The sequence below is a fragment of the Lutjanus erythropterus genome, chromosome 7, assembly GCF_056507025.1.
Source record: "Lutjanus erythropterus isolate fLutEry1 chromosome 7, fLutEry1.hap2, whole genome shotgun sequence".
Taxonomy (NCBI): domain Eukaryota; kingdom Metazoa; phylum Chordata; class Actinopteri; order Lutjaniformes; family Lutjanidae; genus Lutjanus; species Lutjanus erythropterus.
This window is the reverse complement of record NC_139323.1, coordinates 8417375-8439555: the sequence shown is the minus strand read 5'-3', so window position 1 is coordinate 8439555 and position 22181 is coordinate 8417375. Positions and strand designations below refer to the sequence as shown.

Sequence of the window (22181 nt, the reverse complement as noted above, 5' to 3'; positions counted from 1 at the left end):
TTGTTGTGCTGCAGAGATGTCAAACTCTACAGAAACTCTACAAAAACATGTCTGCTTCATACAGATCCCTGCAAAAATCCCTCCAGTAGTGCCAGGGAGATATTATATATTACAAAAAAAAACAAAAAAAAAAAACAGTTACCAGAGTCATGCCAGACTGACGTAGCAGTTAGGTATTGCTGGATATGCTAGCTACTGTTAACCAATAACCAATGCAACACAAACTTGATAAAACAGCAGCAACCAGGGGTGGAAGTACTTTTATGAGTAGATTTTCAAGTCTGTACTTTTACCTGTACTTAGGTATTCATTACACCATGTGATCTACTTAGTTACTTTTAAAATCATAGTTGTGTGCTGAGTACAATTTGAATTAATATCCAGACCTTTTATCTGCATTTTTGTAGCCAATAAGGTGATCTGATCACAAACTGACCAATGAAAACCAGGACATACGGACAAAAAAAACAAAAAACAAAAAAAGGATGTTAATGATTTATCTTTAATTGATTTTTCCATTTACCATTACGAATTTAACCAGTTAAAAATGTATTCATGGATATTTAATCAGTAGACGTGGCAGTAACTGCATCTCATCTAACTTTGTTTTGTCTGGCAGAGACATTTGTTGAATAAGGACATAAAAACGTTAAATCAGAAAAAAAAAATGAGGGGAAAAACACTTGTTTTGTATCGTATCAATTATTAATGATTAATCGATTGTTAGCGTTTCAGCTATTGGTAGAGCAAAACACACAAAATGCAGCCCTAGTTTGGAGAGGAGACTCTGACATCAACAGTTTAAAGTAACTAATACTCTGAGTAGTTTTTGTGACAAATACTTTGTACTTTTACTTAAGTATTTTTCAAACACCAGTACACCAGAACTGAGTAATTTTTTAGCAATATAACAGTACTTGTACCTGAGTACAGATTTTCAGTACTCTTTCCACCACTGACTATTACAGTCAGCGACGCGAACAACACTGAGGTTCTGCTGATAAAACCTTTAAATCTTTTGGGCAGTGTACACAATTCTCTTATATCTCATCACCAAATCAATAAAATATACTACATCAAAATTTCCAGGCCTTCAACATTGTTTGAGTTTACTAATATCCAAATATAAAGTTATAAAGTTCAACTGATCAGAACCTACAATAACTGACGTACAGTGTGGACTAACAAGAACATTTGCGTGTGGAAAACAGGTCAGACATCCTGTTTACTGGGGCAAAAGCATAGCAGTGTAACAGTCTAGTGAGTCTGTAGTCAATGATTAACATTTGAGGACATGTTGGGTGTCAAGCTACCTGAGCTCACTGTGCAGAGAAGGCAACAAGTGTTGACAGAAGAGGACATAAGAGATAAAAGCAGGGAATGTTGTGACAGACTGACTCGTGGCCTGAGGAGCTCACTGGTCAGACAGAGGGGTGTGCTCAGCTGAGGCTTTACTTTACCTTCTTCCCCGACGTTTTGTGGAGTTACTGCGCTTGTCACTGGGAACTGGGAACATGTCGTCCCTCTCTGTACCCCCGCCAAAATGTCTGCAGAAACCCTTGGCGGTTCCACATCGTCACATGTTTGGACCAGGACCTTCCAACGTTCCTCCACGAATCTTGGAGGCCGGGGCCAAGCCTGTCATAGGACACATGCATCCAGAGATATTTGAGGTAACTCAGTGGGTTTAACACACACACTGTAGCCAGTGAAAGAAAAAAATATCCTCATAGTTAAATAAAAAGTTGAAATTATGAAATTATTTCCATATATATGAGAAAAACATTAGGTTTACTTGTATAAATAGACTATACCCCAATCAGTATAAAGATATACACTTTAAAAGCTTAAAATAACTATTTGCTCTATGTAGTTGTGGTGGAATATGGCAATGATTGTCTCCCTGTATCTCTGTGTTCAGTTGAGATATAGTGGTACATCTTATGATGGTTTTCAACATCTCCATAATGCTCAGAAAAGCAATTACTCTCTAGCATCTATTATAAATTACCAGTGGTTGAAAATAACTCATACTCATGTAAGCTGTTGTACTGAAGTACAATTTTAATGTCATTACTTAACCTGAGAATTTTTATTTTATGCTACTACTTTATACTTCTACTCTACTATGATTCAAATGTTGTTCTTTTTACTCCATTACATTTATTTTGACAGCTTTAGAGTATGGTTTCTTTGTAGGTTAAGATTTTACGTACAAAACATATGAGAACAAACAGCATAAGATGTTTTTACAGATAAATATTTAGAAATAACTGCAACCAGCTGCAACATTAAAACGCTGCATACATGTTAACGCATCAACAATAATAACTGATTTTATAATACTCTGAAAGGGGTGATTGTTCATAATGATGAGTACATTTTGAATGCACTTTTACTTTTAACAGAATACTGCTACTTTTACTCAAGTAACTGATTAAGGTTCATCTTCTGCCAGTGGAACTTGTGAAACTGCAGCCAAGCCACTTTGATTAAAAGTAAAATATTCTGTATGTGTGCACATATTGGTATCTTTGTAAGGACTTGTTTCAGTTGAACCAATGAAACGGGGACTTTTCTGCATTATAAGGATATTTTGGTTGGTGTTCATTACTTAAAAGTACTGTTTGAAGTACTGTTAAGGCCTGGTTTTAAGGTCAAGGTTGGAATTAGTGGTTAGATAGTTAAGCTTATGTTTGGTGGTAAGCAACTGGTTTATGAGATTGGTTTATGCCAAAGAAAAAGACAAACATGAGAGTGGGTGTGTGAGAGCGAGAGAGAGCATACTTACAAGTGGAGCTGCAACTAATTTTCATTATCAGTTAATTTGACAATCATTTTCATCAGTGGTACATGGAATTTCAGAAATTTGTGGAAATACCCCCCTAAATGAAAAAAAGTAACATGGACATGTTTAAATGTCTTGTTTTGTTGAAGCAACAATCCAAAACCCAAAAATAATTTATTTAATATCATAGAAGACTAAGAAAACCAGCAAAAGTCACATTTGAGAAGCTGGAACCGTCGAACTGTCGACATCTTTTGACTTAAATGACTCCGTTATCAGAAATGCTGCTGATTCATTTTCTGCCAATTGATCTACTGAAAGTATTTGAACTACCTTGTTCGTCAACATCTGCTCTTATTGTGTCACAGATAATGAATGACATCAAAAGTGGAATCCAGTACATGTTCCAGACTCAAAACAACATGACTTTGGCTGTGAGCGGCACTGGCCACACTGCCATGGAGTGTGCCATCTTCAACACAGTGGAGCCCGGGGAGAGCGTACTGGCTGCAGTCAATGGCATATGGGGAGAGAGAGCAGCAGACATGGCTGGGAGGATAGGTAAGGCTGGTGGTATTTGATATTTTTCTGTCAACAAATAAAATATGCATTAATCCAGCTGTCAATACACTAAGCCCACTGGTTCCTATTGAAGATGTAAATCTTAAAAACCAGATCACAAAAAATATAATAAGAGTTTCATATAAAAAAGGCTCAGTAGTGTTGAGCAAACAGTTAATTTGTCTGGAACTATTTTTAGTTACGGATTAATACACATTTGGTGCGCTAATATTTCAACAGCAGGGTGGTTTATGAGGGATTGACTGTAAATAAACTAAAGTGCCCGTGTTCATTAGAATAAAGGACCACGTCGCCCAGTGCAACAGTGGTGCTCACTTTCATTGGATTACAATAAAAATCCATTATAGCTCCACTTTAATCCTTTAAAATTAGCATTAAAGGGATAGTTCACCCAAAAATGAAAATTCAGTCTCTTAAGTTCACTTAAATTGTTTGGGAGATTCTGCAACGCCGTTTTCCTGTGAAACTCAATCAGCTTCAATCAGCATGAGGGTGAGCAGATAATGATAAATTTTCATTTCTGGGTGAGCTATCCCTTTAATTAATAAAAAATGTTCTGAGTTGATTCAGCCACAGAATATCATGTGTTTCAATCCAACAGGTGCCAGACTAAATACCATTGTGGCGCCCCCTGGTGGCTTCCTCACTAATGCAGAAATTGAGCAGGTATCAGTCTGACTCTCCACTTATATTCACATGAATTAAAGGGACAGTCTGTGTGATCATGCTGTTTTCTCATTCCAGGCCTTATCAAAACACAGACCTGTCGTGTTCTTCCTCGCACATGGAGAGTCTTCAACAGGAGTCCTGCATCCTTTAGAGGGCATCGGAGAGCTGTGTCATAAGTAAGATCACTCTGCCTCACGCCTCTGTCGTCATCACATCTGTAAGAACAATGAAAGCTGATAACAGCTGTTATGATTTGTGCCGACAGGTATAACTGCTTGTTTCTCGTCGACTCTGTGGCGTCAATGGGAGGGGCCCCTCTATACATGGACCAGCAAGGTTTAGTATTAAATCCCAACAGATGTTTCCAGTGTCTCTGGGACAGTGTACAAACCCCATTTACTGTGTCACATTATCTGTTTCAGTGACACTAAATATAGATATTTTTTTTGGGGGGGGTTGTATTTGCAGGGATAGACATCCTTTACACAGGCTCCCAAAAGGTTTTGAATGCTCCTCCAGGTACAGCACCCATATCCTTCAGTGACAGAGCATGGTGAGAAATGTATATACACACCTAACAGTTTAGATTATACTGTACGTAACATGTATTTAAGGTTGACTTTGTTTTCCACAGTCAGAAAATATTCAACCGGAAGACAAAACCTGTGTCATTCTTCTTGGATTTGAGTTGGCTCGCAAACTACTGGGGATGTGACGGCAAACCAGCGAGAGTGTAAGACATTACAGACATTTTTTTTTCACTGCAGACAGGAACTGATTACATTTCAAACTGTGGTCTCGTTTTTAGCAGTACACGCACAATTTCTGAATAACACTCTGCCTCCTTCATTTCCTCCATACAGATATCACCACACAGGTCCAGTCACTGCTTTTTACTCTCTGAGGGAAAGTCTGGCTGTCCTTGTTGAAGAGGTGGGACATGAGTTAGATATAATCAATATTCAATTCTGACTGGTCAAACCATTCTAAGGTCTGTTATTTCTGTATAACAGACCGTTGTTATGAAGAACAGACTGTTGCTATGAAAACAGTTCTGATCAAACAAAGAGGAGGGACAATAAAATAAATTTTGAAATCACCAAAACCATTTTAAAATTAAAATTTTGTTTTAAGATATTGATGTTTTGATACATAACAACATAACAAACAGGATAATGCACAGTGTTATTGTGAAATAAACCACTTCAGGATGATTCAGCACCGCATCATCCTGTCAGGATTTATTTCACAAAAACGACCTGCTCACTGTACATTATCCCTTACTTAGTACCCTAAAAATGAATATACAAATTGAAAATATAGATTATGTGTCAGCTATTTTATTTTGATTTGTTTTGACTGTCTGTCTTGATGCTGCTTTTCTGTCATTCTCAGGGTCTGGAGAATTCATGGGAAAGACATGAAAAAGTGGCGGCGTATTTCCACACTGGCTTAGAGGGCATGGGTCTCAAACTTTTTGTCAAAGAAAAAGTGAGTTTTAACAGAATTGTGTAATTTTTTATAGTAACTTGTATTGGAATTTACATCATTCAAGCAGCTTTTATAGGAAGAAAATTTATCACAATGATATAAAATGATAAAAGGGGAGAAGTACTAGTTCTGATTTAAATGGTTGTTGCAGAAAACAAGACTACCGACTGTTACCACGATTGTGGCTCCTCATGGATACGACTGGAAAGAGATCACAACCTACATCATGAAAACACATAATTTAGAGATTTCCGGAGGACTTGGACCATCAGTTGGCTTGGTAAGAGATTATCTTTCTTTCTTATATATGTCCACCAAGAAGTCGTTTTCCTGTGTGGCCTACTCCCAGATGTTTTTGGTCTTTTCAGGTGCTGCGTGTGGGACTTATGGGATGTAACAGCAGCAAGGCCAACGTTGACATGGTGCTGGCAGCGCTGAAAGATGCTCTCAAACACTGCCATAAAAGCAAAGTGTAACATGTTGCTGTTGGATTCTGTAAAGATAATCCTGAATCAATGCTACTGTCATAAGCAAGAGACTGTGTGTACTAAATAAAACATTATTCTCAGAAGTTGTCTTCTGCAGCTCAATCACTACTTGAACGGGAACAGTGACCTCTCAGCAGCCTTGATGCTCCGCCCTCTTGTGCATCTTTACTGTTAATGCATACTGTAAACACCAGTGTCCTTTGTTGAGATTCTTAATTCTTATTAGGCAACATCAAGTGAAACACTGTACAAATAACCAGCAGTGGGTTTGATTTCTAGTCTGTTGTGAACCACCGGAAAAAGAGTTTGATAAATGAAATGAATAAGACACGAAACTCAACATATATGTTATGAATTGGTCATAATTCACTATGCTGACTTAGGTGTCCCAGTGGCCTAAGAGGTGTTAAAAGTCTAATGAGTACTACACCCTAATGTTTGTAACATTAATGTAAAAAAACAAACAAAAAAACAAAAAAAAACAAAAACATCATGTTAGTCCCCCTGACTCCCAATTCCCATCTTAAAGAGTCCAGGGCTAAGAGTGTAAGAACTTCTGACTCAGGAGTTTGAATAATAATTGCTTATTTATAAAAAGTAATAAATTATTTTGTGAAATAAAGTCCATTTTATTCATACATTTCAAATTAAATCAAATTAATACAGTTACATTTCCATGAACTTCAAATGATTATTTTATTTGATGGCTTTGCTGCCCTGACATTTGGCCACACTTGAGCCCTCAGAAAAACACCAAATGCCATGTGGCCTTGACTCTAAAATGATGAATTTTCTAGGCATGGTGGGACCTGGAGTTGTTGAATTATCCTGCCGTAACAAAGTAAAGCCCTAATTTTTTAAAAAAAGAAATAATAGGACATAATAGGTTGCATGTTGTGTTTGTGTCACACTGCATTGTGGTATAAAAATATAAATAACAAATCAGGTGAGAGAGGTCATGCTAAAATTATTACATAAATACTTGTCAGCTACCTTTAACAATTTAAATTTAAAAAGAATATTAATACTGGCTACTATTATGCTGTAACGCCTGTGCATGTGTGATTTTATTCATTATGTCAACTGCAACAAAATCTTGTAATAGAAAACTTTAAATATGAAATAAGAAAAAATGTATTAATTTCTTGTTATACTAGGCCTTTTTCACTGTTACCATATTGATATGAGGTAATACCGATGATACTAATTCAGGTTCTGTTCCATTCAAGGTAAACAGAGTCAGGGTTAGGGGTCTGTACAGTGATGCTGGGGGTCATACAGGGATGAAGGGTTACAACCAACATCACAGTATGAGACCCCACATGTACTTATAATCTCCTTGTGCCTAGGGGTCTGTACAGAGATGTTGCCTGCCATACTGGGATGATGGGGTGGGGCGTCAAAAATGTTGGGGTTTATTAATTTTTGCCATCAATAATAATTAAGGTTAGAAAATAATAATGGTTTGGGTTGAAATGATCACTCTCGCGAGATCTCCGCGCTTCAGGGGTTCTCCTCTCTTCCTCTGTCACTGGAAAGGGGCTTATTACACTAAATTGAACGAGATAAACTAACTAATTAGTATAATGGGTGACACCTGTGTTTACCCTACTATAGCATATCACTATGGCTACCATGAGAAAGGTCTTTTAATTATGAAGCTGCTCAGTCAGAATTGCGTCAGACATTTTTTAAATAAAGTTATTTTGAAAAAACAACAACAAACGAAACCGGAAATACGTCGTTGCATTTCCTTATTGACGGACTGCTTCAGTAAAAGGCGCGTAAATAGTAGGACTTAACACCGCCTTTGACATTTAGCTAGAAGAGTTCGCTGTCTTTGTCTTTGTCTTTGTCTCGCTCCCAGCAGAGCCAGTTGGCAGTAATGGCGTGTAAAAGAGGAGCTCTCATCGTGCTGGAGGGAGTAGACAAGGCCGGGAAAACTACGCAGTGCAATAGGCTGATTCAGGCGCTGCAACAGAGCGGCCGACCAGCTGAGATGATGAGATTCCCCGGTGAGACGTTTGTCAGTTTAACGCTAGCAAGTAGTGTGATTTGGTTGTTTGTTTTAGCCGTCGTGCCGCTGTGTAGTATAACTTTTAATCTCTGAGTAACATGACATGATCCGTGGTGTGGTTTCTTTGGGCAGACAGGACCACGACAATCGGACAGCTGATCAGCGCTTACCTGGAGAAAAGAAGTGATTTGGAGGACCACACAGTGCATCTGCTGTTCTCTGCAAACCGCTGGGAACTGGTGTAAGACTTCTTTACTGTGGCGGGAAAAACTACAGTGCTGCGTTCAAATACCAAACACAAAATTAAAAGAAAGAAATTCGATTCTTACATTGTAAATTTTAAGTATGTCAAGTTAAAGTAGTGTTATTAATAGCGTATGTAGTGTTTGGCATGTCATAACAAAAATGTCACAGGTTTATTTAATAACATAAATAAAGACTGCGTTCCAATTAGTAGTTTCCAGGAAATTACCGTTGATATTACTTTATCTTCCTGTGGTTTTCGTGCCATGACAAGTCAAAATGTCAGCTGTGAAAAGGGTCTGCGAAATGAGCCAAGTACTCACTACGAGCTGTGACACTACTTAAAGGAATAGTTCACCCAAATATTCAACAGATGCGTCTTCACCGTTGCAATGATGCAGCTTTAAATGTAACAAGTGCAGTCGACTCTGGGGTTGTCCCATTTCATGCCTGCCCCCTAGTGGTATGTAGCTACACAGAGAGTTTTTGGGATTATTTGCCCAGGTTTTGAAGATGTACATGGAACGAAAGTATTAAGAGTTTTATTCTAAGAAATGTGTCTTTCAGGATAATATGTAGACCTGACAGCCCCATTATTTTTGACTGGAGAAAAATTTCTCGGATGATCTTCAGTAATAGAAATTTTGTGTTTGCACAAGCAGGCTTTCGCTGTGGGCATCTAAACAAAATATTAATGTAACATTGCATTAGGTGCTGTTTGCATAAACTACTACTTAACTTAAAATCAAAAAATCTGACTGCTGCTTACTTTGGTATAAAACTGGACATTTTTCACATTTTGCCTGAAAACCAAAAAGTGTAGAAAGACAAAACATCATAGTGTTATCCTTACACTGTCACTGTCTAAGGAGTACTTTCACTAGAATTTTATTTTCAGCTGCTAAACTGAACAGACTCTGAAGACTATGAATTACTTCCTGTTTTCTTTTTGATACACACCTAGTTAAACTATATCTGTGTTGCACTGATAAGCATATTGCACCTGAAAGAGTAGATATTCAGCATTTCCCTCTTAGTTGAGTAAAAGTATTAAAGTCATGATGTAAACTCCAGTGCTTGTACTTGATACGTGATATTTGATTTTTCATATTGTTAACCTATTTCACAGTAAGACCAATGTTCCTACCAAATATTATCTGCATAGCCAAAGCATGAAAATCTTCATCCTCAACAATTGAAAACACACCAGTGAACCACACTGTTGTACTGGGAGACATGTTTCTTCATTACCATAAACACAGCACTGTAGATTATTTAGAGTCAGTCCCTAACACACCATTCTGTTGCCTTACTCACTAAAGCCTCCAATGAATGCAAAATGTACTTAAGTTTGAGATGTGTTAAAAAAAAATATTGCCTTGCGGTTTAGTGAAAGTATTTGGTATCTGGAACATTAAACTATTTGTGTCTATTTTTTAGGGTTTAAGTCTTAAGTAGGAGCCAATGGATTCGGGGTTGTCAAAGTGTTGAGAGACAGACTAACTCAAATTTGTTTTTTTCATGGGATTTGCTGACAATAACAAAATACACCAGCTTTATCTTTTCAAACATGAACAGAACTTGGTTTTCTGTCCATCTCAGCGGTTGCCTTTATTAGCGATGATGCAAACTTCAATCTGAGAAATGCATATTTGTCTTTTGTCTCAAGCCTGTGTTGCATTTTCTTCTGCAGCAAAACTAATGAAATAATTCTGACCACAGGCCTTTAATGAAGAAGAAGCTGGAGCAAGGCATCACTCTGGTTGTAGATAGGTACGCTTTCTCTGGAGTTGCTTTCACCAGTGCAAAGCCGGTGAGTCTTTTTTCACCCTTTCAAACTCTGCATCCATCAGACTGTAATGTTACTATTATGTGTATGACAAGATACAGTTTGACATGTTTGTATCCTTCAGGGTTTCTGTCTGGACTGGTGCAAGAAACCTGATGTGGGGTTGCCAAAGCCGGACCTCGTCATGTTTCTGCAGCTCAGTCCAGCTGAGGCTGCTCTCAGAGGTCAGTATGGAGAGGAGAGATATGAGACCAGTGTTTTCCAAAGAGCAGTTCAACAGAAGTTTGAACACCTGATGAAGGATCCTTCTGTCAACTGGCAGGTATGAGGCAGGTCTGGATTGCAGATTTATTCCTAATGTCATTTGAATCAATAATCTATTAAACAGCTTGTGATCTAAATGATCTGTTCTAGGTAATTGATGCATCTCACAGTGTTGAGGATGTGCACAAGGACATCACGACCCACAGCCTTAATGCTATCAACACAGCTCAGAACATGCCACTTGGAGAGCTATGGAAGTGAACCAGTCTGAGTGAAACGCTTTGACACCATGACAGTCTGTTTTATAGTAACTAAATGACTCTTCTTTGCACTACACACTTTGCTTCAGCCCTCTTTTTACTTGACATTGTTTGATTGAAAGTGGAAGAGAAATGCTTTGGCTGTGTCTCAGATATAATTTCATACTGTCTTGAAATTGAGTAGAACCATTGTCCATCAGATTCTGATTTTATTTTTACTTTTTAATCCTCTTACATGGTCTTATTGTTTTTCACCTGTCTATATATTGTGTTGATTAAATAAATAATCTTCAAATGAACTAGTGTATATGTTTTAGACTTGGCAAGGATACTTTGCATGAACAATTAATACAACTTGTCTGCAGATTTGACTTAATTTGGTTTCATTACAGGCTGTTACAGACTCAAGTTATTAGTGACAAACTGCTTAAGCCATGGGCATCATGAACCATTGTGTTTCTATACAACATAAAACTGTTATGGCAATTTAACTTATGGAGTCAGGGAAAGGCACCATATCACTTCAGAATAAACATTTAAAGTGTTAAGACTCAAATGGAAACACATGTATGTGAAAATGTGCATACAGAATTGATCCTGAGCTCCTGCTACGGCCTCCACCAGGCAGTCTCAATGTTGGATACAGAGAGCATTCAGTGGCTGTTGAGAAGAGCGCTGTGTGACACACACTGACTACACCATTGGAGCTGGACTGGCTCAAGAGGTCTCCAGTTAAAGTTCATCCCCTCAGGCTTCCCTTCTGATACAGAGAAGAGACAGAGAATCTCTCGCCGACTGTCGAGAACAGTAAATCATTGTCCGAATGTTCCTCACAGGGAAAGGATCTCAAACTCTTCGTCTTCTGAATCAAAGAACCGCTCCAACCTGTCCGAGTCTGAGAAATCTGTGAAGTGACGATCAACACGTAAAAGAAAAAAAAACAAACATTAAAATTCATTTTTAGCAACTAAATTTTTGGAATATAGTATATTAATAATATAACTTAAGCAGTTCACTCACCAGGAGTAAGGTTAAGGGCATCCACACTGACCATGTGAGAGGGCTGACTGTCTACTAGTTCAAACATGGGCAGGCCACCTCTGTTGCAGGACAGCTGGAAGAGAAGGACCATCATTTTATCACGTGTAAATTCCTCCCGCAGGAAAGTGATGTTTTATTTAACTGCTGCAGACAAGTCAAATGAGCAACAAAAGAGCATTGTTCACAGAAACATACCCTTCTTATGCGCATACACCAGTCATCAAACTCGTCCTCTGTTTTGCAGAAGAAACCCTGGCAGAGACCAGAAAATAATCAGCTGTGGAACATCTGAGTGACTGTAAAAAGTTTTCAGCCCGCTCGCATTAGCATTTAAATGGCCTTTAGTTTGTATGGAAGCCCATTTCTGTCAATGTGAACAGAACAAAGATTATAATAAGTCATACTGAAAATCTTTCTCAAAATAACTTCGCAGTGCAGAATTATGAGAAACTTTCCCAAAATAATCTCTTATTTTGAAATAATGACATAGTACCAAAACAATGAGACAAAGTAGTTTCTCATTATTTTGATGACTTTGACAAAGTTCTCATTGTGAGACCCTAAGTCATTATTTTCAGATACTAACTCCATTTGAAATAGTAACTCATTAATTTGAGATACTAAGTCATTTTTAGAAAGTTTCTCATTTTGAGAATGTTTTCCATTTTTTGAGATACTGACTCCTTAATTTCAGATATTAACTAATTGTTATACGTTACTAAGTCATTATTTGGAAGTTTTTTTATATTATTCTATCTTATATTATCATCTATTTATATTATTTATATATTATTATATCTGAAATGCTGAGGGCATGTCTACTCCTCTGTCTCAGTGTCAAACACTACTATGACCTGAAAACAACCTGAAACATGGACGCTCTGTCCAGCAGCTTTATCGGACGTGTCCAGACATGTTTGAGCCACCAGAGCCAGAGGGGTTGTTGGAATTGAAGTGAGCTGAGGTGAACTGCTGGGCTGATTTGGACTGAGAGAGTCACTGAAGGTACATTTGTGGGTGGGTGGACACTGTTGTTTGTGTGTCGATTCATGGGCCTTACACAGTGTTTGGGGACCATGGCTACAACATGTTTCTTGTTTGCCCCAAAAATCCTCAACACAGAAATGGACTCACCACACTACTACCTACTCCATAGTTCTCAGTATATACACATTTCCAGCACCTATTTTCTAACATGTATAATGTGTTTAGAAGAAAAACCCCCCTTTCCTTTGCTCAGACTTTAACTCATTATTTTGAGAAATTTTGTCATCATTTTGAGAAAGGTTCTCACTGTGTTGAGATATGAACTCATTTTGATAAAGTCTGTCATTATTTTGCAATACCAAGTCATTGTTTTGACATATTAAGCCATTAGTTTGTCATTACAATGACTTAGAGGATTTTTTTCTTAATATCACACTGGGCTCCGTAAGTTTGAGATACAACAGCTCTGTTGTATAAAACCCCTCCCTGGCAATCCTACCGCTGCAATGGATGGGTCCAGTTCACAGATGTGCATGCGGCAGGGTGGGTGCTGACAATGGTACGTCTCATCAGGGACTTGGCCATCTTCACATGGCTCCACTGCAGGCTGAGTGGTGTGTGGGTCTAAGTAGATGAGCTCCTCTCCTGCAAAAAAGACAAAAGCATGTTTATGATTAGATTGTTCTCTTGGTGTAGGTAGAATTAATATGGTAAGCATGAGCGTGCGGTGCACAGCTGAGTGTTTATTTCACAAACACAGAGACCAGACATACCGACATAACCAATGAAGTAATGGGCACTGTTGGGTTTTCCCCCAATAACACCCAGGGACTGAGGCAGCATGAAGCATTGCTGTGAAAAGAGACAAGAGGGTTTATCTCACCCCAGCTGTTGCTGACTTTGCCTCAGTGGAAATTCAAGTACCTGTTTTCATACATTATAAATTATATTATTATCATTTTCCAAAGCATACCATTTGTTTGTTTTAAAAAATGATTAGTCTAAGTTTAGTTCTTTGAGGCCCCATGTCCACATAGGGTTTTTTTCTGGCAGAAAGGCTCTGGCATGGCATTGTGGAGCACTGGAGTGAAGCATCTGTACTGTTAACAAACGCTGTGCACATGGATTCTGCTTCTAAGACAACAATATCTTGAAAATTCCTCTGATAGCGCTGCCGCATCACAGTCTAGCATTGCCCCTTTGGTTTTTATTACCTATTTGTATGAATTTATTTTGACATTTATTTCACTGCCTCTTCAGCTCAGCACTGGGGATCTGCATCTGGGCTCCCCGCTTAAAGGTGTGTCTTGATATGGGCTATGGTAAAAGCCATAGTGGCTGTCAAGTGGCTGGTAAACACTGTAAAACTATATGCAATGTCCTAGAAATTCTTCACAATAAAAGGTCCTCTGATATATTATTATCTCAAAGCTTTTATTATGAAGAGCAAAATCTGAAAATGTTCATTTTTCACAGGCAGTAACTTGAGACTCATATCAGCTGAAAGGGAACACGAGAGTAAAATAAAGCAGATACCCGAAGGTACAAACAGCCACACAGGAGAGAAACTTCAAACCACAGAGGTTCAGACACAGGTCTACAGGAAGCTCAGCACACAGACACCTTTAAAATCGTCTTCCCCCCTGGGCTCTGGCACAGAAATAAGTTGCTTCATGTCTCTCTGGTGCAAACAGAAAGGTAAACTGTCCTCCATTTTCTTGGAAACCAAAGTGACGTGTCCCCGTCTAATATTTGATTGCCTGCCTGGAAAAAAGTGACACTAGCACCCCCTTCTGAAAAGTTCAGAGATTTTCAACTCAAAACACTTGGAGCGGCCACTCAAAAAAGGCAGAGCGCTGCCAAGAAAGATACTGAGCACAGCGCCTTTACTCTAGGTGGCCACTTACAGCCACAGCCCTTCTCTTCTCTTTGGGAACAATTGAAAAAAAGACACTGTTGCTCAGAAAAAAATGCTATGCAGACATGAGTGGGAGTGGCGATATGCAAAATGATTAGTTTATTGGTATTTCCACATATGCTTGATTATAGGAGAACGTCACACTTAAATGTACCTCATGAGTATTGTGTTTAAATGTGTCAAGTTTAAGAGCAGTTGTCAGATATAATTTAACATCTGGCATTGAGCATGCATTGAATCGATTAGTAATTTTCTGTCAGCATTAGTGAATTATTTGCAGCAACAATGTTGCTTTTTGCCATAGTAATATTTTTTTATACTCCATAGCTCTCTGTTGTAACCTGTTCCTCTTGACTGAAGTAAGCGGCACGCAATTAGTCCATTTTGTGCCAAAGAAGAGTTAAATGATGCATCAAACGCTTTCTTTTATGGGCACATGTACAGTGACTGGTGAAGAAAACCTGAAAGTTGATAACCACCATCATGATACTCATTATCTCTGACTGGGGCTTTTTGGTTTTGTTGACCCAGCTAATGCAAAAAAAGCCTGGCTGTGTCAAACTTTCTTCGTAGTAGACCTCTCAGAAAGCCACCTGCAGAGGCAATGTAAAACCACATAACTTCTGAAGTCAGTGTACCTTTAGTCACTCATGCAATTAGGGTTGACTGGAGAGAAAAAAAAAAGGTGGCCATGTTTTACACGAGGCCTACATGCAAGTACAGAGGTATGACTGTGTTAATCTGACTCACAAAAATGTCAAACGGTAAGATGAGTTGTTGTTGGTAATTCGCTGAAGTACCTCACCTTGAGGGTCTCGATGTAGGCCTCATTTATATCACTCAGGCCCAGCCTGAGGGGGATGAGCAGGACCAGAGGTTTCCAGAGAGCTGTCTCCTCTTCAGCCAGGGCGCACGCCCCCTCCAGGCAGCCATTGAGCTCACCCATTCCCTCTGGTTCGGCACAGGCTCCTGCAATGTCCAGCCAGGGCATACAGAGACGCTCTGCAGGGGAAAAAGACTCAAGTTAGAAAAGGATTAAAACAGACCCAGTTTGGAGTAAAATACTGACACTGACCGCCTCGGCTACTTTATGTTAATTTATGACAGCGATCCATCTAATGACAGCTTTCCTATTTAAGCTAATTTTATCTCTCATTTGTGTATTTGCACATGCAAAAGTACCAAAACACTGAATTAACTTGTTTTCTTTTCTCCAATTGACATCTGAATTTGTTTTCACTCTTAACTCTAATAATAGTAAGAGTAAATTGAAACAATCCCAGCTGGTCCAGACTTTAACCTGGAGTACAAGCCCCGGAGTGACATTTAAACTGCTTGTACTAATGAATGATAACAGGAAGAAAAACACTCAAACACAAAGTTGCAACACAAGCGCACTCACTGATCTCCTCGATGACCACAGTGTTGTCCATCGCCACGTGTACAACTAATCTGCTCCACGTATCGAACACCGCCAGCTTCCTGAAAGCAGGACAGCACATTGAGACAGTCACACTGTTGTGTTTTACCAAACTGGAAAGAACATTTCTTTAAAATGTTTTAAACCTCCTCAGTGTATAGTATGTCTTTTTTTTTTTTGTTCATTGTTTGAAAGAGGGATGGTTGAATACATGGTGAGAGAGGAAAAGAAAGACGTCATTGTATCAAGCTTGAGCACAAGAATGCACTTGTAAGTATGACACGATACACATTCCTGCTACCACTTTCACACTATTATGCTCATTGACTGTTGTTAGTGCTAATATGCTAACAAATGCAGCAATGTGCACACAAAGGCAGTAAACAAGAGGACTACAAGCTGGTAAACACAGATGTAAATATAGCATGATTTGAGTTATCATAAAAGGAAATGCACCTGTTTGCCCTCAAGGATACAAACTGTGTTTCTGGGACAAACACTGAATGTAAATATAATGTTTGTTTATTTACAAAAAAAGTCTATTGAGCACCTTTAATCTTTAAAAAGTAACTATAGTATTTTTCAACAGTGTTTTTCAACCTGGAGCCTATTTTCCTTTTTTGTTATTGTGTCTAAAGCTCTATTTGCACCTGCCTGTTATAACCTGGGGACCTCTAGTAATTTATAATAATTGCAGAGGTCATCAGTGATCTTAATCTCATGTGAATCTGCCACATCTGTAAGTTAGAATTCCACAGCAAATTACCTTCCACATTTCACCAAACACACAATATATTATATTGAGTTAAAATGACAGAGATGTTTAGCTGCAAATGTGTATCTATGCTTGTAACACATGAAGAAAGTGGGCAAAACAACTCTAAACTCTATTTTCAGAAACAGTTACTAACTGGTTAAGTGAGAAGTGGTCCGCTGCAGTGTGTCGTGTAAGAACTTAACAAGAGATGTGTGACTTTACGACCCCAGGAATGTTTATTGAGACACCAGATGAAGTATACGTTGAAATAGAGGTTGCATGTGGTTGCTCTGGGCAACACACATAACCTGAAGGAAAAAAAAGTAAAAGTAAGAAGTCCTATTCAAAGCTGTTGTGGTCATTGCTCTTCAGCTGTCTGAGTGCAGATGATGAGGGAGAGGGACCAATATGCTGATACTCAATGCTGATTGGTCAATATAAAGAGACGGAGGGTAATTTGTCTCGTTAATGATCTGGCCTTTTCTCCAATTAATGTGGCTGCTGAAGACACTTCACATCTGAAGCACTGACATGACATATCTGGGGCATAATGTCAGTAAATCTGAATAAAATACAGACTTTGCTTATCCTGTGCTTATCCTGTGCGTAGTTTGTTCATATTATTGTGAGACTATGATGTGTTTGTTTGTGTTAATGGGTAACTTTTGGTCTTTTAATAACCAGTGGACCAGAGAGGTAAAATAAGTGTTTTTGTCAATGAAGTCTGGTTGCTTTGAACAGAGCGATACAGCGGCTGCCTCTGGTGAGGTTTATCTCAGTAGTGATCCTTTCTATAATATTGTCAGACACATATAATAACAATCTGAGACTGTCAGCAGCAAAAAGGAGCACCTTCAGTTCATGAATCAAAAAAGTAATTGATAATAAAAAATTATTTGTTGCAGTCTAAAACACAAACTCTGGAAACAACTGAAAGTTGTAGATTCTTTGCAGTACTTACTTAAGAACCTGGGCAACTGTGTTTGGTCCATACCACTGGCCTATAGGTTTTCCCTCTCCAACTCCCATTTGGGCTGCAGCGTTTAGGAACAAAAAAGGAAACAATTTCATGGAAACTCTCTGAGGACTGCCTGAGTGAGTCCTTGGTGTAATTAGACAGGTCTGACAGTCACTACTTACCGATTTGATGGATGGAGTAATAGCTGTCTTTTTTGTCAATGAAGGCGCTGAGAATACTGACGTACTCTTCTCTTTGTTTCTGGCCTTTGGCCCATCTCCAGTCTGAGAACAACAAGCCAGTTATTAAGCCTATTTAAAACAAGCTCTGTGCGGTACAGTCTACTCACTGGAGAAGAGCTGTTAGTGCCACACAGTGATCAAATCTAGTGTCATCTATGTAGACCATCTATCCACAATCATGACAGATATTTCTTTCCTTTTCTTTTTTTTTTTTTAAAGTTGTCTTACCTCTGCCTAAATGTCTGCACACCAAGGCCTCGCCTAGGATCATCTGGCCGCACCGCAACATACATCCCCATCCTGTATCTGATGTTGGCCCTGTCCCACCTGTTACAGATTCAAGAAACATGTCCTTTTGTAACTACATGTGAACAACAAGATCACTTAAATCTCATCTAACACAAACATGTCTTCACTTACCAATTGGTGGGAAGTTTTTTCTGTATGTGAACCACAGTCGTGAAGTGACATCTGATAAAATCTCATCTTTCTCTACGGGAAGACCAGAAATCACCATGTTAGATTACATCCCCAGAAAAAAGTCTATACTTATGAATGTGAACCTTTATCACTTAAATACACGTTTCTCTCTGTCTCACATAAACTTTATATTTCACAGTCCTACCTGTGAGTGCATTGTATTCCGTCCCTAAGATCCACACAGGCTCTGAGGTCTCAGGAAAATCTTCAAACTCTCCAAAGCGAAGTGTGTCGTACGTCAAGGTAGCTGAAAAAGAAGTCAACTGTAAGTATGTGGGGAAATTACAGAGGAGGGATTGCTTGTGGTCATGTTGTTACCCACTAACTACTTGTTGCAGCTAATAAAAGTGAGGCTATCTGTCAGCGAGTTAAGATGGAGGATGAGTTTGTTGCTTGAAAGGAATTCTAGTCACTTGCTAGAAGGTTGTTTTATATATGCCAATCCATCTTTAAGAAGTATCTAGCATTTTAAATATTTGTTTTTGTTGATGCCTCATTTCACATGCAATGGAACAAGTGAAAGAGGAATCTCCCTGTGGGATAATTTAAGTATCAAGTTACAAGTTAAGTGATATTATTTTAGGGGCCATATTGCCTATCCCTACACTCCAGAAAGTTGTAGTAGCATTGTACTTGTATGAAGTTTGGGGACTTGTGAGAAACAGATTTTTTAAAAAAGAATGGTAAAATTTGTTGCAGCAGGGACCAAGTTATCCTGACTTGTAGTACCTAGTTTGGACAGAGCTTAAAAAAACACTGTTTTTGTAGTCTTCAAGCACAGGCTGACATGACTATAACACCATTGGGGTTATTTTCTCAGGCTTTAATAAACTCCTGCAGTGATACGGATAATATTTTACAACTGCTTTTACAGGCTGAGTGACACTCTTCATGATCAATAAACTGAATCTAACACTACTACAAGGACGTTTCGCACTGTGTTGATTTTGGGTCCCCTGTCGACAAAAACGGCAGTGTTTCCACAGGCATAACCACAAAATATAACATAGAAAATAAAAACATCTCAATAAAAAAATCTCCTCCTGCTTCCTCTTAATTGGCTTACATACCACTCACTGTAACTTTGCCTGGGATAATGTAAACACAGGCTCTTTTCATCTGATTTCAAGGAAATTCCGACCTGGTGGCAGACATTAAATGGACATTTCACCCCATAATCAAATATTCATATTTTTCCTCTGGCCTGTAGTGCTCCTTATCCATCATGACTGTTTTGTGTGAGATGACATACTTGTGGCGCTCAAAGTGCCAGCAATACATTAAAAAAATTCACAGACCACAGAACTACTTTCTTTCTACATATGTTCTACTTTTTTGTGCTTTGAGCAGCATAAGCTGAGTACTATTTAGTTTCATTTTATTGGCAGATATCTCCATGGCCAATATCTCAAAACTCACACCAAAACTATCTAGATGAATAAATAGCACTACAGGTAAGAAGAAAAATGTGTCATTTTTTATTTTGAGGTAAACTATATATAAATAGCCAGTCTTCTTATCTTATCTTGTTTGCTTATGTAGGTCATGTGGATGCATCAGTATAGAGCTGCAACCAATGATTATTTTCCTGGGGGACTAAACTGTTGATTATTCTCTTGATTAATTGAATAGTTATTTAGCCGATAAAATGTCAGAAATGGTTAAAGATAGAAAAAAAAAAAATACATCAGTATTTCCCAAAGGCCAAGATGACATCCAGCAATGTCTTGTCTGGCCCACAACCAAAAGATATTCAATTACTGTCACAGAGGAGAAAAGGAGTAAATACGGCCATTTAAGAAACTGGAACCTGCTTTTTTCTTAAAAAACTGCCCATAGTAATGAATCACTTATCAGAAAAGTTGATGGTTATTTAAATAATCAGTTCATAATCCATTCATCATTGCAGCTCTACAGTAGTATTAAATCGAGACTTTTACAAGCAGTTAAAAACTCCTCATAGTACGTTTAATGTGTAAAATCAGTGGAGTGTCCCTTTAATATCAGAGGATACATAATGATAAAACAAACTGGCAAAATCGAACAAATCAATATCTGCAAAAGGTCTCCCTTGTGAAATTAGCTGTGAATAAATCCATAAGTAAATAATTTAATGTGTGCTTTTAAAAAAGCGTACCAGTAAAAGCAATCACTGTAATAGTCTGTGTTTGCAGACTCACTGCAGTTAGAAATACTGGCCTCAAAGCCAGATTTAAAGCTATGCAAAACAATAGTGGACACCATTAAAGGCTACATTTCCTTTTAAGATTGAGGAAAATCGGAATTTGGACAGTTGGTACCTGTCGTTTGACAATGCAAAATGTTATAAATAAAATAAAAAATGTTTCCGTGGTTTACGACAACAGATAATGTTATCCACGTAACTCACAACAGACAGGAAAAGTTGTCTAGCTAGCTTACTACCTGTCAGTGAGTTAGCTTGAACACAGAAAGCTGTCACAGCTAAAGAATGAAGGCATGTATTTAGAGTCGAAAAGAGAAGAGAAAGCCATAAGAAGTCTGTTCACCCTCTCAGAGTGTTATTATTCATCTACATGAGGCTGCACACCACATAACCTCTCAGAGCTAATAGCATTCTCGTTGCTAACAGTAGCCTAATAAGTGATGTGATGGTGACAGTGCATCGACTGGGATGTTCATCTTGGGCGTAGCATAACGTTGGCATAAACAGTCAAGCCAAGGACAAAAGGCAAATTATTAAGAGTGAAACTTAACAGCATTACATGACATTAACACATATTACATTTGGACACCGTCCAGGAAGTTATACGGCTATACCGCGAGCTGTCAAAGCAGGGAATCCGCAACATTTAGCAATAACAGCAGGCTAACGTTGTTAGCAATTAGCTTTAGTCATCAGTTTAGCAGGCTAACGTCATCGAGGCTACAAAGCAGTATGGCTATGTGTTTGAGTGGCAACTGGAGATGGCAATCCTGTTGTGACAGAGCAGGAGATTTGTTGCCAGGATTGAAATAGCGTTGTTGTGATTGTTCTGTGGCTAAACTAGCTTGCTGTGGGAGAGAAAAAATGTTATTTTACTATAAAATCTCGCTTACCTGCATCCATCCCGACGGTCTTCACCCTATCTTGTTTGTTGTTCTCTGCACTCTGACTCGCTGGACCAATGGGAAGAGAGTGCTGCTGTGGAATTCGGAAAGAGGCGGGATATTTCTCCCAACATCCAATAAGATTTGGTAGGGCGGGGAGTCTTTTGCGGCTGACGTAGCCATCCCGTTGAAAACTGTTCAGGGCAGAGGCGGGTCGTGTCTTGAAGGGAACCCCATATCCGCAAAGATCTCGCGAGAATTTTAACCCAAACTATGAGCTTAACGTAACTCTAATCAGGAGTTTATTATTTTTTTATCACTAAATCTGCTCTTGTTTTTACCATAGCCTTGTCACATTATAAAACATATCAAATTTGCACTAAGTGCAAAATCAAGAAACAACGCGTACAATTCTCGCGAGAGTTTAGTAAATCAAGTGTTCCTCCAAGACCCGACTGCAGAGACGATTGCACTCACGTTACATAGTAAACAAAGATGCTATGTGCTGTTCAGTCTACATTTCTTTTCTTTTGTTTTTATGTTGTTGCTTCCAACATCTTTTATTGAGCATGTACGTTTCACATACATTTCACTCAGTATTCACTGTCACGTGCGTATAGAGTTGGACTCATTAGGAAGTTAAAGGTACAGATGTGATATGTTGAAATATAAAACAGCTAAACAAGTAGAATAAATAACTATCAAATTTAAAAAATAT

General features: G+C 38.5%; 3 protein-coding genes across 3 annotated transcripts; 2 read left to right on the top strand and 1 right to left on the bottom strand.

Annotated features, from left to right (window-relative positions):
- Positions 1-1323: 1323 nt before the first annotated feature.
- Positions 1324-6101, top strand: agxta (alanine--glyoxylate and serine--pyruvate aminotransferase a). The gene is made up of 11 exons (XM_084722528.1): positions 1324-1673; positions 3157-3349; positions 3972-4036; positions 4115-4215; positions 4305-4375; positions 4508-4592; positions 4674-4772; positions 4903-4972; positions 5435-5530; positions 5682-5810; positions 5899-6101. Exons 1-11 carry the CDS (start codon positions 1515-1517, stop codon positions 6004-6006), a joined length of 1176 nt encoding a protein of 391 aa, XP_084578654.1. The 5' UTR covers positions 1324-1514; the 3' UTR covers positions 6007-6101.
- A 1695-nt stretch (positions 6102-7796) lies between these two features.
- Positions 7797-10890, top strand: dtymk (deoxythymidylate kinase (thymidylate kinase)). The gene is made up of 5 exons (XM_084722529.1): positions 7797-8033; positions 8168-8276; positions 10001-10091; positions 10192-10389; positions 10482-10890. The coding sequence occupies exons 1-5, from the start codon at positions 7904-7906 to the stop codon at positions 10590-10592; spliced, it is 639 nt and encodes a 212-aa protein (XP_084578655.1). The 5' UTR covers positions 7797-7903; the 3' UTR covers positions 10593-10890.
- Positions 10781-21622, bottom strand: atg4b (autophagy related 4B, cysteine peptidase). Its single transcript, XM_084722527.1, has 13 exons — positions 21473-21622; positions 18540-18641; positions 18335-18406; positions 18143-18241; positions 17855-17956; positions 17676-17748; positions 15940-16019; positions 15343-15539; positions 13393-13471; positions 13119-13264; positions 11828-11884; positions 11612-11705; positions 10781-11495 (listed from the first exon to the last, which is right to left on the bottom strand). The coding sequence occupies exons 1-13, from the start codon at positions 21480-21482 to the stop codon at positions 11422-11424; spliced, it is 1185 nt and encodes a 394-aa protein (XP_084578653.1). The 5' UTR covers positions 21483-21622; the 3' UTR covers positions 10781-11421.
- Positions 21623-22181: the final 559 nt, after the last annotated feature.